The sequence below is a fragment of the Desmodus rotundus genome, chromosome 9 (assembly GCF_022682495.2).
Source record: "Desmodus rotundus isolate HL8 chromosome 9, HLdesRot8A.1, whole genome shotgun sequence".
NCBI lineage: Eukaryota > Metazoa > Chordata > Mammalia > Chiroptera > Phyllostomidae > Desmodus > Desmodus rotundus.
This window is the reverse complement of record NC_071395.1, coordinates 47,884,306-47,897,850: the sequence shown is the minus strand read 5'-3', so window position 1 is coordinate 47,897,850 and position 13,545 is coordinate 47,884,306. Positions and strand designations below refer to the sequence as shown.

General features: G+C 51.2%; 1 protein-coding gene across 2 annotated transcripts in view; it reads left to right on the top strand.

Moving 5' to 3' along the window:
- The first annotated feature begins 2,031 nt into the window (after nt 1–2,031).
- MED26 (mediator complex subunit 26) overlaps nt 2,032–13,545 on the top strand; it is a 42,373-nt gene continuing 30,859 nt past the window's right edge. The window contains exon 1 of one of the 2 annotated variants that reach the window (XM_024560728.4): nt 2,032–2,363. In XM_024560728.4, coding sequence (XP_024416496.1) covers nt 2,292–2,363 — 72 coding nt within the window. In that variant the 5' untranslated portion in view covers nt 2,032–2,291. The remainder of the gene's footprint in view (nt 2,364–13,545) is intronic. The other variant, XM_024560729.4, reaches the window with a different exon arrangement.

Genomic DNA, 13,545 nt, shown 5'->3' with positions numbered 1-13,545 from the left:
TAATGAAAAAATTTTTTGTGACACACATGCAGCCTCATATGTACATTTAATAAAATATTTTTTCATTCGTTAAATATTTATTGATCCCCTCTGTGTGCCAGGTCTGTGGAGCTGAACTGCATAAATGTGTCTGGGGGTGTGTACTCGTGTACAGCTATAGTATGTCTGATGAGATGTTCATTCACTTATTTCACAAATATTTAATAGCACTTATCTATATACTGGAGACATGGAGTTGTCATCTTAAGGCTGCTTTTTAGTTTTAAAAAGAGTAGGTAAGTTGATTTCGTTTTCTTAAATAACCTGACCCATGCAAAATGTTGCTTGTTTTCTTTTTTTTTTGGTAGAGAATTTTTATGAGTTTATTTGAGCCAGACTGACATTGCCAGCAAGGAAGATCTCCAATGTTCCCCAGTATAATCTTTGATTAAAAATAAGATACTGTACATCTAGTTAAAAATTAAAAGGAGAGGCAGGACTAGATTATACTTTGCGGAGAGCTTGTTTATTTTGCTTATCTCAAGTGAGATAAAGAGTATTTCAAAGTGGGCGGGTTTCCAACTGGGACCATGTACACAAAGCACCTCATTCGAAGAATAACTGAAAGAGAAGCATTTTGCTTGTGTTTATTTTCTCCTACAGTTGTGATGTAAAACTTTTCACATCTGCAGAAGCAGCCACAACCACGTGCTGGAACAGCCGTTTTTGCAAATAAAAATGCTTCCCAGAAGCATGACAAATGCAAGACTAACAGGTGTAGCACAGATCCAAGGCGCACATGTGGTTCTCATCAGCTGCCTCTCTCCTGTTTTAAATCTAGGTCTTCGTGTAACAACCAAAAATGTTATTTCTCCCCAGGCTGCGGCCAATAATCCACTCAGTCTGCCTTTCCACCCCTTTTCTCAGAACAGTATTTCTAATAGAGCTTTCAGAGAGGGAGGAAGTCAGCAATGAAAGAAGGCAGTAAGGGGGCGGGGCGAGGGGTTGGGAGCCCTTAGACTTGACATTAGCAATTCTGGGTTTGACCTATAACTTTGGGTGACCTCGGCCCTGTTTCCCCCTTTGGGAAGTGTTTGGTTCAGAAAATGACGGTTTCGGGTTTCCAGCCTCCACGCCAAGCAGGGTGGAAGGGTCTTTTTAAACCATTGGTTCTCTACAAGGGGAGATTCTGTCTGCCCTGCCCGAGGGGGAGGCGGGGGGCGGGGAACAGCTCGCAATGACTGGAGACATTTCTGGTGGTCGTCACTGGAGAGCGTGCTACTAGTATCTAGTGGGTAGAGACAAGGGATGCTGCTCGACACCTACAAAGAACAGAACGGCCCTACAATACAATGACCCAGTCTCAACTGTTACTGGGGCACAGGTTTGCGTCCGTGGGATCCGCTCGGGAGGCTGGCTTTCAAGCTTTTGCAGCTGGGGAGGCGGATCCTCGGAGAGAGGCTTCTCACGATTTTCCGAACAGGACCGGGACGCAGATGGGGCCCCCTGGCAGTCCTTTCTGCGCGCGTCACAACGTGGACTTCCGTCTCCCTCGCCCCCAGGAATGCTGATCCAAGGACGAGGAAAAACCCAACCCCTGGGCTCGGAAAACTCGGCAGTTTCTCCCGCCCGCAACCCCCGTCACCTCCGTCAGCGGGGGGAAGGCTTTCCTCCCTGGGAAGGGGTCCTGCCGCCACCCTCCTAGCACCGCAGCTCTAAGACAGTGCCCACAGTGCTTTGTTCAAGGACTCCGCGCTTACCCCGCGTTTCCGTCGGGAACCTCAGCCTGAGACACGGACGGGGGCGGGGCCTCTAGGCAGCAGCCGTTACCCCGCCCAACCGCCTCCCAACGGCTCTCCAGGCCGGGGGGGTGCGGCTAGGCGGGCGGTGGCGGTGCGCCTGCGTGCGCAGGCGTTCAGGTGCGGGGCGGGCCCTTGAGTGGCCCCGCCCAGGTCTGGCGTCTCCGCCCGCCCCATCTCCCAACCTCCTCAGCGTGGCGCCGACGCTGCGTGCGGCGCGGGTTACCCAGAGTGCTCCGCGCGGGGGCAGCTCACTGGAGTTTGGTTCTCGAGGCGGCGGTAGCAGCGGCGGCGGCTCCGGCAGCTCCTCCTCCTCCTCCGGTGGCGGCGGCGCCCCGGGCCTGAGCCCCGGCTCCGGCTCCCCTCTCCGCCGCCCCGCGCGCCCCCACCTCCCCCGGTGCCGCAGGGAACATGAGGCTCCGCTCTCGGAGGCCGGCGAGTGAGTGACCCCCGTCCCCCGCCTCAGCCCGCCCGCCCGCTGGCCCGGCCGCTCCCCCCCGCCTCGCCCAGGCAATGACAGCGGCTCCGGCGTCTCCGCAGCAGATCAGGGACCGGCTGCTGCAGGCCATCGACACCCAGAGCAACGTAAGTAGTCACCGCGCAGGCCGGGACCAAGGCCTCGTGGGCCCGTGACCCTCCCCCTCCCCAGTATCCCTCACTCTCGGGGCTCCCGGGGACCCGTTCGAGGCCCACCTTCCCACGAGGGCCGCTGCCATCTCAGCCTCTCGCTCCCCGGGCCCGGGCCGGGGGCGCTCGGTACGTGAGGCCGAGGTTTCCGTGAGGCCTGGTCGGAGGGAGCAGACGGACCTGAGGACACAGCTTTGCCTCCCCTCTCGCTCCAGCTCTATGACCCTCACTGTTTCTGATGGAGAGTATCCGGCTCACCCTTCCCCAGAGACCCGAGACCCCCGGGAAGCTCTCCCGGCGGGGGGCAGGGGGGGAGGGGAGGAAGAAAGGCTGAGAGCAACTGGTGTTCGGGGTAGAATTCGGGGAGCCCGTGTGCCACCCGTGTCTAAGCCTTCTGGGTGATCAGGGAAGTCCTCCTTCCTTCTTCTCCTGGCTGGAAGCACCTTGGCTTCGGAGGGAAACCCCCGGTCCTGTTTGACCCTAGACGGGAGCCCAGGGCGCCTGGAGAGGCCCCTGGGTTTTGGGAGTGGACATGCCTTCGCCGGATCCCTCTTGGTGTCACTGCCGACGGAAGATGATATTGGGAAAGGAGGTATCCTTCATGTTGCTTTTCTGGTCTCAACTGCCTATTGCGTCTCCGACCAAGCCAGAGCCCTGGTTTTTGGTAGTGAATTAGAGATGATTCTTTTCTATCTCTTTCCCCCAAGGACTCTGTTTCCGCTGTCCTTTTTCCGTCCCTGGAGGTCCTAGCCTGGTGGTTTGTGACCTAGAAGGTCAGGGTTAACCCCAGGGTGTTGCTTTCTCAGATGTTCCTCCACTGAGGCTACTGTTTGCATAGGGATCTCCCCTGCCCCCTCCGTGTGTGTAGGGGAAGACTCATCCTGTTTTCACATACTCTCCAAGGAGTTGTTGGCGATAAGGGTCATTTTCCCCTGTGGCAGGAGCAGGTTGAGCAATGGATAGATGGTATCCAGGTATGAAGTGAGCCCCTGCATTTGCTGGGAGACCAGGAAGTGGCCATTGCGATCACTTTTTAACATGATGGGGATAGAAGAAAATACCGACTTGGGCTTGGCCAGGTAACTCGGGTTTCTCTCAGTGTTGGGACTTTTGCTTTTCCTTTATGTCAGCTTGACTAATTAATCCTAGTGAGCTTTAGCCTTTAAAAAAATCTTCACGCTGGATTGTGCAGTTCTGGTAGAAATTGAGGAGCTATGGTCTGCCTTTATCTTAATGATAGGTAACTCTCTTATTCCTGGGCTGGTCTTCAGGCTCCATTAAGATTACTTGGTGTAAATTGCCTTTAACAAATGTATACATTTTCGTTAGGATTTTGGGGGTGGAGTAGGCACAAGCTATATAAAACCTTCCAGAATTTTTGCAGTAACTGGTGCCGCTACAATTTTCAAGACTGAAATATTAGAGAATAAAGCAAGTGACATGAAAAATGCCATGTGCTCATTTGCCTTCGAGAGAATCTGAGAGATGTTAGCACTGATCCTTAATGCCACTCAGGCTAGTTTTGGGATCAGAAGGTGCTTCGATGGGTGGTCATGATTTTGTAGATTCAGTGGGGCAGTGACCTCAGGGGTTCCATTGTATGAACGGGTCTGATCTAGACGGGTTCCTAGGAATAGGGGAGGAAGAGAGGCTAGACAGAAGCTGGAGAAGGGAACAAAGCTCAGCTTCACGTATCCTGGCGCATGCAGGAACATTCCATCCATGTGAGCCAATGGCTGTGTAGAATTCATGTTCCATGTGGCTTGGTTTGGGGGACTCTAGCGATAGGTGTGCAAACAGCCCTACTAATGTAAGTGATAAATGGAATTGGGAAGTTGTCTCTTTGAATATGAGCGATGAAGAAAGTGCCTTGTTTAGCATTGTTAGTTTTCATGAACATCGTTAATAAACCGTTTGACCGGAGCAGGGCTTGGAGTAAACCTCGTGGAGAAACTTAGCCATGGCGGAATAGGTTGCTGGTAGAGAACGCGCAACAGTATGCCTGGGTTATAGTCGTTCTCTGTTGACGTGGGCCCGGGTGGGAGTGAGGTGGCTTCAACAAGGCACTGCTGCCACACAGCTGCTCTTCTCTGTGTTGCCCAGGTATGAACTCCACTTCTGGATAGTTAATTGACACATATTTAAGATACTCATGGAAAAAAAACGGGGACAGAGTTGAAGAGCCAACACTAAAATTAAACCTCTTCTGAGAGAAGCGACACAGAATTGTGTCATGTAATGCTTATCTTTATAGACATGCAGTTATGGTTAACAAACAGCTTCTGCTTAAAAAATCAATGTCAGGGAGTCGACGTATTATCCACAAGGATCTGAAAAGTTGGGGATGTAACATTTACTGACAGAAGAGTTCTTACGAGGGAAGTTATGTCTTTGCTCTAAATTCTGGCCTCTAGGGTATTTGAATTTCTATAGCAGCAATCTCTGAGTTAATAATTTCTCCCAACTCAGCACTGAAGTAAATCCTCTACGCTCCTTTTCAGAAAGCTACTAACAGTTTTCCAGAACAGTCGAGGCTTTACTCTTCTCACAGTGTGTCAGTCCAGAGTGTTGACAGTCTCTCTGATGTGCAGTGTGGGCATTTGTCCCAGCTTAATCTTGCTTCATTATGGATAAAGTTGAGGGTGGTGTCTTCTCCCACTCAGAAATCAGAGTCAGTCCACCCCAGCACAGTCTCCTCAGCAGGTGATTAGGTTCCCGCTTGTATGAGATGCTCATTGTTTCATGAAAGTTCAGGCTTTGTCTTCCTGACCAGAATGCCGGCTTCGTGAGCACGGTTCATTTATCGTCTCTCTCTAGAGCAGAAGCATTAGGTGTACCTTTAAGTGCAGGCTAAACTGACTGACCCCTAGAATAATCCTTGGACGTGTGACTGTGGACTTACGTTGGAGTCTTCTTTTACGAAAAAGCCCTTGCGACTGTTATAGGCCCGGGGATTAGTCATGGGATAGTCTAATGTGGACCTCTGTAGAGCCATAAGGAACAGGGATGTTCATTGGGCATCTGAGAAAAGGTCTGACTGAGATGGTGGAGTGTGTACTGCAGCCCCGTGACAAGCTGAGTGACAGCACGAGGCAGGCCATGGTCAAAGCAGGTGAGCGTTCCTGAATTCAGAGCAGGGAGAGGCCAGAGAAGACACTGTGAGGAAGAGGGACTTGAACTCACCCTGGACACCGTTGTAAATGCCTCCCAGAAGTCAGGCTTTCCAGCAGGAAACTTCAGACATGACTTTCTTCCTTACAGTTCTACAGACATCAGGCGCCAAGAAGAGGTGACCAAGGGGACTCTGCAGAGAGACATGCAAGAAGGATAATTTTCCCACCTAGGAATTTGAAAGTTAAAGTGCTGCTTAGGTTCCCCGGGCTGCAGGTTCCTCACCTGCAAAGTAGAACTGGGAACTCTGGAGTACACACCCGATAAAGCTCCTTCCCCATCCGTGGTTCGGGGTATGGAAAGGGCAGCTGAGGCTGATGTGAATTGTTTTGAAGTTTTTTTCTTTTGATGCAACGCGCACGTGTGAACTTTCTAAAATAGCAAATATATGCACACTTCACGTGACTTTGTACGGCGCTTTAATCGTGTCTCTTGCTTTCCCTCACCAGCCCTGTGAGGGAGGTGGTCTGAGCGAGCTGTCTCCCCTTTCTGCACTGTGACAGTATGTGCTGCTTAGTGTGTCCTGTGTCCAGGAGAAGATGAGATGCCTTTGTTTCTTCCTGACTTCATGTGAGGTGACTGCCCCAATGTTAGGGCCTTGCCCCAAGTTATTGAGTGACATGCTTCCAACTCTAAATGTCACCGCACTGCTCTCAAAGATGGTGAGATGGCTTCTGAAGAGGCCCAAGAAGACAGCGTCCTTGAACTAACAAGAGAAGATGTGGGAGCCTCTTCTCTCCCACACAAGTTTATATGTGACTCCCAGTTGGGTTAGATTTGCCTGTGACGGATCTAACAAACAGGGCGACGATATTAGGCAGCCTGTCCCAGAAACATCTTAAGTTTTCTATCAGGGACAGAATCCTGGGCTAGACCACACCATAGTGTGGCAACTGCCAGCTGTCATGGAATGTTCATGAGTCTTGTTCCAGCTTTGTTTTCTTCTTCCAGATTACAGCAGTTTTGATGTTAACTTAAACTTCCCAAATTTAGTGATGGTCCTGTCTTTGCTCATCATACTGTAGTCAGGCTCGATGAGAGCAGTGTGGCGTTTTATGACTGTGGGAAATAGGCAGGTAACAAGTGTCTGTTGTGAAGCAGTTGTGTGTCCTTGTGACTCTCTCTCCCTCAGAAAAAGGTGGACTTTACATTCCATCTTCACGGAGGTCTCTGGTTGGTCCTCCGAGGTGGCTTCCCTCGGAGTGGGTTTTCCTGACTGGAGGACAGTCCAGGATTAGCCTGTGGGGGGGGGGGGGGGGGGAGGGTGTTGTCCTGGTACAATTTTAAAAGGCCTCATGGTCACCTGGGCTCTTGGGCTCAAGACGCAGCTGTGTGTGGCAAAACACACACGTCAAGGATTCCAAACTCGGATTTAGATGTAGGAGGGGAGCAGGCTCGACTATGTGGCTTGATTTTGGTGTCTATGTGGGTATCTTGTGAGGTGGAGCTCCAGATTAACCAGACCAGGCCCCAGCCTGATCTCCAGGTGACTGCAGTCTGGTGGTGGGTCTCCTGCGCAGCCCCCAACTGTAAATTGTTTTCTGGAAGCTGGGGGCTTTGTCTGTCAGTAGAAGTTGTGCCTTTTCTCTTTATTCCTGGTGTTGGGCTGTCCTGAGTCCATGTGGGCCTCTTGGGGCAGCTAGTTGTCTTAATGGGTAACTGAGATTGTGGTTCAGTGGGTGGCAGTGTAGGCATTGCATTTTCAGTCCAGCCTCAAAGTGCCTGTGCTCAGAGCCCCTTTTGAAACAGCTCCTTTTCGCTCTGGAGGCACAGGTGTAGAATGGAGCAAGAATTGACAGGAATTTCATGAACTGGGGAGCTTTTCCTGCATAAGGAAGGCCTATCAGTATTCTGCATGCCACATTTAAAATTACACTCTGAACAAGTTCCAGGTCTTAGGAGGCAATATACTTACATCTCAATCACTAACTGATACACACTGTTTATGGACAAATATGGTAAAACTGGAAATGGTGGCTCAGCAGTTGAATAAACATTTCAAGCCAGTGCTTGTGTTCTGGATGTGAAGGGTGCAGACCTGGACATGCTTGCCCCTTACCTTCTGGGGACCTGGAACCTCCCTTGTAGGGAGGAGGGTAGGCATAGAGTGCGCACATGGGCTGTTTGGGCTGGGGCTGGGGATCTGGGGTCAAGGCAGCCTTACAAGGCTATAGCTCTTAGGTCCGAATGGAACGGTTCTTCACGCATCTTATTCAAAGATTGTTCAGAATTCTTAAGAGCATGAGAAATGGCTTTCTAGAGTACTTCATCATTTGACTTTTCATAATGAAAAGTTGTACAGGTGCAGGAAGCCAGTTCTTGGTTTGTCTCTGATCCCAGGGGATCAGAAAGTTTGGAGTGAAGCTGGCAGGTCTTGAGTAGTTGGCCCCCTCAGCAGTGGGATGGGAAAGGGGCAGGCATCAGGTTCTGTGAAGGGTCTGGGGGCTGGTTTCAGGTATTTGGAGTGCTGTCGTACTCAAGCGTTAGGTTTGCTCTGTGTGACTTTCCAGGGGAGAGTGGCCAGAGTTGCTGGGAGGGAGGCCTCACTGCATTTTGGGGAGCTCTTGAGTATTGCTGCAGCTGGCTGGAGACAGTCTGGGACCACCGTGCCAGGTTGGGGTGCAGGCACACCCATGCCCTTCATCTGGACCCAGACTCCTGATCTGTGAGGTTCTGTGCCTGCATGTGGTGCCCACTAAGAAGGAGATGGGTCATGTCAGGTGAAGTGCTGCTGCCAGGCAGATGGGGTTCAAAGCCTTGGAATGTTCCTAGCACTGCAGTCAAGTTTCCTGTCTTCATCCATTGGAGGCTAGGAAGTGAACAGCTGCCGCTTCCTCAGCACTTGCTGTGGCTGAGGGACAATGTGGAGCGCTTCACATCCTAGTTGCTTCTCTGAACTTCACTTCAGAGGTGATTTGTCCACTGTTGCGGAGGAGGCTGTTGGAAGCTCGGGGCCGAAACCCAGTGCAGGTTGGTTCAGAAGCCAGCAGGCTTAACAACAGCAGTCTCCCACCCCCACACAAGCAGTATCCTGCGTGAAAGTTGGACTGCAGTGCATCTTCTGAGGTTTAACCTCACAAACACCAAGTGTTTTTAAATGTGAAGTTTTGTGTTTCTATTCCTTGCCCAGTTCCTACAGCCTTTTCCCCTTTCAAATCTTCTAGCCTAGCTGCTCCTAACCTTTTGTCTGTCAGGATCCATTTTTATGATCAGAAACATTCAGGAACTCCCACATAATGATAGGTATACTTTGAGAAAATTCAAGGACAGAAGCTAATCTAGTCATGCTTTGAAATGAAGTTGTATCTTGTCATCCAAACAGCATCTACTTAAATCTGCAAGCTGACCTTACTTGTGTGTGTATGATGACACTTAGGGTCGGAACCTTGCACCACCTGTTTGTCTCTGCTCGGTCCCCTCCCGCCCCCCCCCCCCCCCCCACACACACATAATACTACCCTCCCTTTTCCAGAAACCTTTCCTTCTGTGATCCAAGACATTCCCTCAGGCACCACATTCCTGCTGATAACAGGTCTTGTTGTTGATGGCGTTGTCCTTGGCCTGCAGACTCCCTGGTAGTAGTGGACCGTGAGTTCCTCCCCATGTATCTAGAACTTCTGTAGCAACTGGGTGCTCATATGCTTGTTGATCTTTCTGTGAAAAGGACTGATCTTGGGAACTGCCTGTCAACACTGAGCAGGTATTAGGTGCTGTACTGTCAGCATTTCTTGCGTGTTCAAAACTTAATCAATACAGCAACCCAGTGAGGCAGGCACTGTGCTAGTGTGGAAACTGACGTCCAGCGAGCACACTGCTAGAAGGGATTGTGCTGGATTGGAGCCCCCCTCCCAGTCCTCACCCACCTGCGTGGCCTCCCATGTCAGTGTGACAGCGCAGAGGTACCAGGCAGGATTTGGAGCCTTATGCAGGAGTCCACTGTGGACATTTTTATTTGGGCTGGGAGGAAATGCTTTGTGCTTCTCTTGAACGGGTTGAGGAAAAAGTATGAGGTGATTTCTTCCTTTTTGTTTCTTGGCTGTCATTTTTTACTCCTGACAGAAAAGATGGCTCATGATCTTAGATCCCTGCCTGCAAGATTTCCAGGAGATACTGTTCAAATGCCACCTTGGGACATTTTGGCCTTTTTGGTCATGTGACAAACTGGACCCTTTCTGGACGTTCCTGTCCACTGGGTTTCATTCATAGGGTCAGAAAGTAGAGATGCTTTCTCTAGGACACAACTGCGATGGGTTAGCCTCGTGGCTCCTGTGGGGACCCTGGCCGCTCATCTGCTGGGTGCACAGACTGATGTTGTAGGGGTTGGCCTTGATTTTGTGGTGTGGGCATCAGCAGTCAGGTGAGTTAGTGATGGAGGACTCAGGTGTGTGTGACTGTGGCTCACACTGAGAGCCCAGTAGGTGGCCCCACTGTCCTGCTGGCATCTTCAGCTCCATCCCTGACCCACACCCGTGGTCACACTTGGCTCTCTGGGCAGCAGCCTGACCCACCAGGCTGACCACAGCTCTGCCTGCATACACTGGGGACTGGGTTCTTCTTGTCCCCTCAGTGGTTTATTTTGATACCCCCTCCCCCCATCCCAACTTAGCTCTCTTGACCCCTTTTGCCATCAGGTCTCTGGCCCAACCCAGGTTGGGAGGTGGGGTGGTGGCCACATCCTCTTTCCCCCTGGGTGATCCCCAGGTAGCTAGCTAACTGCCCTCCTCTTAAGGCCAGCCCTCCTAGAAGCCACTTTGAACTTTACCTCCCCAGTTCATCTTGCATCTGTGCTCGGCATGCAGGTGGTAAGCTGGCTTTTTCATGCTGTCTGTGGGAGTGAGTGACACTGGTATGTAGGTATGTGCTATAGGAACAGTTGACCCTTTCTGCTGATTGTTTGACATTGTTTGCCTCCAGTGTTCGGTTAGATAGTTGCCAGCAGAGCACCTGTCCTCTACTTCCTTTACTAATTTTGTTGGCAGATCTCCCACAGAGGGAGGGTAGCCCTGGGCTCGTGACAAGAGCTTGAAAGTAAGGGAGCTGATTGGCTCATGTCACTCAGTGCGGTATCTTCACGCAGTGTGGTGTCTTCCCTCCACCAGCTCAGGATTCACCTTTGTGGAGCATCATCCAAGGGAAGAAAGAGCAAGTGATTCTCTCTCAGAAACCCCAGCAGACATTTCCTGGTGCCTTCAGGCTTTGCTGGAATTAGCAGGCTATGTTGGCGGGGATGTCTCAGGAGACATCAGGGACCTTTGTAGATGAACGAGGTGGTGGGGCAGGGAGCAAGCTGGCAATGTCCACTGGATGCATGCTTGTATAATCACCTCTTTGGTGCAGAAGCACCGTCAAATAGTTGGATGAAGTGTTGGGGCTGGGAGACTTGGGTCCAGATGGTAAAATTGGCATAACTGAAATGTGAAGTCCAGAGTAATCGATGGGGTGGTGTGGGCGGTGTGAGGTTACAGCACTGGGTTCTGAGTAACCCGTTACTTTTGGTTGAACACACAGACTCTGACTTGCCTGTATTCACACTTGGGCACCTTGCTGTTACCTTGTGTTTGCTCAGGTTTGGGTTTCAGCTTCTGATTCTCATCATGGGCTGAGTAGCACTCAGAAATCCAGGAGAGCCTGCCACAGTGCTGCTTGTTCTCCTGTCTCCATGGGCTCTCTTGGTGCTGCAGTAACTGCCTGGCCCAGTCTTGTGCAGAGGAAGTGGTTCATTCCAGGCGGCCTAGACCACCCAGGCTTCCTATAGCCATGAGAAGGCAGTGCCTGTGACCCAGGCAAGCTCTGTGTTCTGGAGACTTATGTCCTCTGGGCTCAGAGACATGGACAGGCCTTGGCTGGGGTCTGATAGGTCTGCTCTGATCTGAATGTCCTGCCCATTTCCTCTTGTCTGTCCCCTCCCCCGGTTAACCTGGGTAACCATATCCTGGCCTGGCTTCTTCCTCTTAGGTAACTAAGAGGGGTACGGTCAGGTGATTTTCACAGCCTTCTCCATTTTTCCCACCTGGCTGTCAGCAAACACCCTGAAGCCGGTGATGTCTGCTCGGGCTTTGCTGATGCTGACAGCCTGGCAGTGGTAGGAGTGGACCACTTGTTAAGTTTCAGGCAAGATTGGGGAAAAGGGTTCATGAGTGAATATTTCACTTTCACTTCTATTTTAGAGGAGTGTTTTCAAGCATTTAGATATCTGGCTTTGAAGGTTGGTCAATAGCCAATGCTGCCTTTGAGTTTTGGCCAACTTCTTACTAAAGAAGCATCATCTTCCCCGCCCCGCCCACACATACACCCCACTAATGTATTATGTGAGCTCATAATGCTGCCTTTGCTTGTAACCTTTCCCCGCCTCTCATAGCTGGGTCAAAGTGCCATTGGCATTGAAATTGGGGTAGGAGAGCTGAGACGGAAACTATTTCTGTTTTTTGTCCTCCTGTGAGTGTGTTTGTGTGTGTCTGTCTGTCTTTCTGTGATGTGGGAAACGCAATAGCTCTTCTGTTTGACCTCTTGAAGGCTAGGCCACTGAAGAAGAAGGGAGTCACTCACTTGCTTCCAGTTTGAAAACTGGAGAAGCGCTCTGGGTGACCTGAGGGTAGGGTGAAGGTGCTCACAGGAAGTCAGGGAGGAGCTTGCAAACAGAAGCAGGGTCTGCTGTGCAGACAAAAACAATAGGTGCCCCTAGCTGCTGTAGCCCTCCCGTGTGGTAGGACAGAAACTGGTAGGACAGAAACGTTGGGGACACTAGTCTGGGGTTGGGGGTCAGGCTCTCTTAGGGCTTCTGGTGAACTTGTCAGCCCTGCTCAGAGTTAAGGAGCTGAGCACCTGCTTGTGCCCTGGAAATGACACTCCTGCATCAGGAATAGAGGAGACAGGGTTTTTTATCTGGTCAGTGGTGGGCTCCCACAAATTGGGAAATAGGAAGTGGCGTCTGCTTTGTAAGATGAGCCAATCTTGGGCACATGAATGCGCTGTGTTTGCCACTCCAGGCTGTCTTCCTGGGTTACTGTGTCATCCTTAGTGCCTGCTGAACAGTCACTGCTGAAGGTGCTTTGATGGAATGAATGAGGCCTGAGGCCTAACACTGAGGAGTGCCTGCCATCCCATGATCCCCTGCGACTTGTCATCTTTGGCCTTTTTGGTCTCTCCAAATCCCTTGTGCACCGTACCTCTTTCCCCCTGAGCATTTTGGCTTCACCCTGGCCTTCACTGCTTGTCCCCTGTATGACTCTTAAGACTTTCCCCCGGTGCTCTCAGAGCCGTGACTGCCAGCAGCACCTCGACCCTTGCTCTCAGCTGACTGCTGTCCTGGATGTGTAAGAAGTCTGTTCCAAAGTGGATGCTGCATCTTCCCTGCTGCTCTTGGCATGCTCTGCTCCTCAGGATGGTTTTCTCAGGAGGGTTACATACCATCCTTAGGGAGGCTGTGGCTCTGGGCCTGACTTGTCCTGGGTGCTGACCTGTGTGGCAGGTAACAGTTCACAGGCTTGATGCACCCAACTTGCATTCCCTTCCTGACCTGCCCTCTCTCTGGTCTATGTCCAGTGGATGGTTAGTGACCAGGGACTAGGCAATCATGGGGCTGCATGTTCCTGATTATTATCGGTTCAGGGGTGAGCCTATGACCAATCAGAGCCCATGAAAATTTTAGCACTCTGCTGGGATAGTTGGGGAGACTCAAATGGTAGAGGATGTTAATAGGTCACTATTGGGTTCTGCTGCTTGGGGACAGCTTGCTCAGTAGTGAGACTAGCCGGGAGGGGTAGGGAGTACTAAGTCACCAGCAGAACTAGGTGAGCCAGCAGCTTTTCTTGATGAAGCCCATTTGAACTGGCTTTCCTGTCACTTGCAACCAAGAAAGTCCAGAGAGAATTAGCAGAGCACATTATAACACAGCCTTTGGCTCGGCTGGCCCCTGCACCCTCTCCCCCTAGCCGTGCTCAGTTGCTCATCAGTCAGTTCTGATCCACTT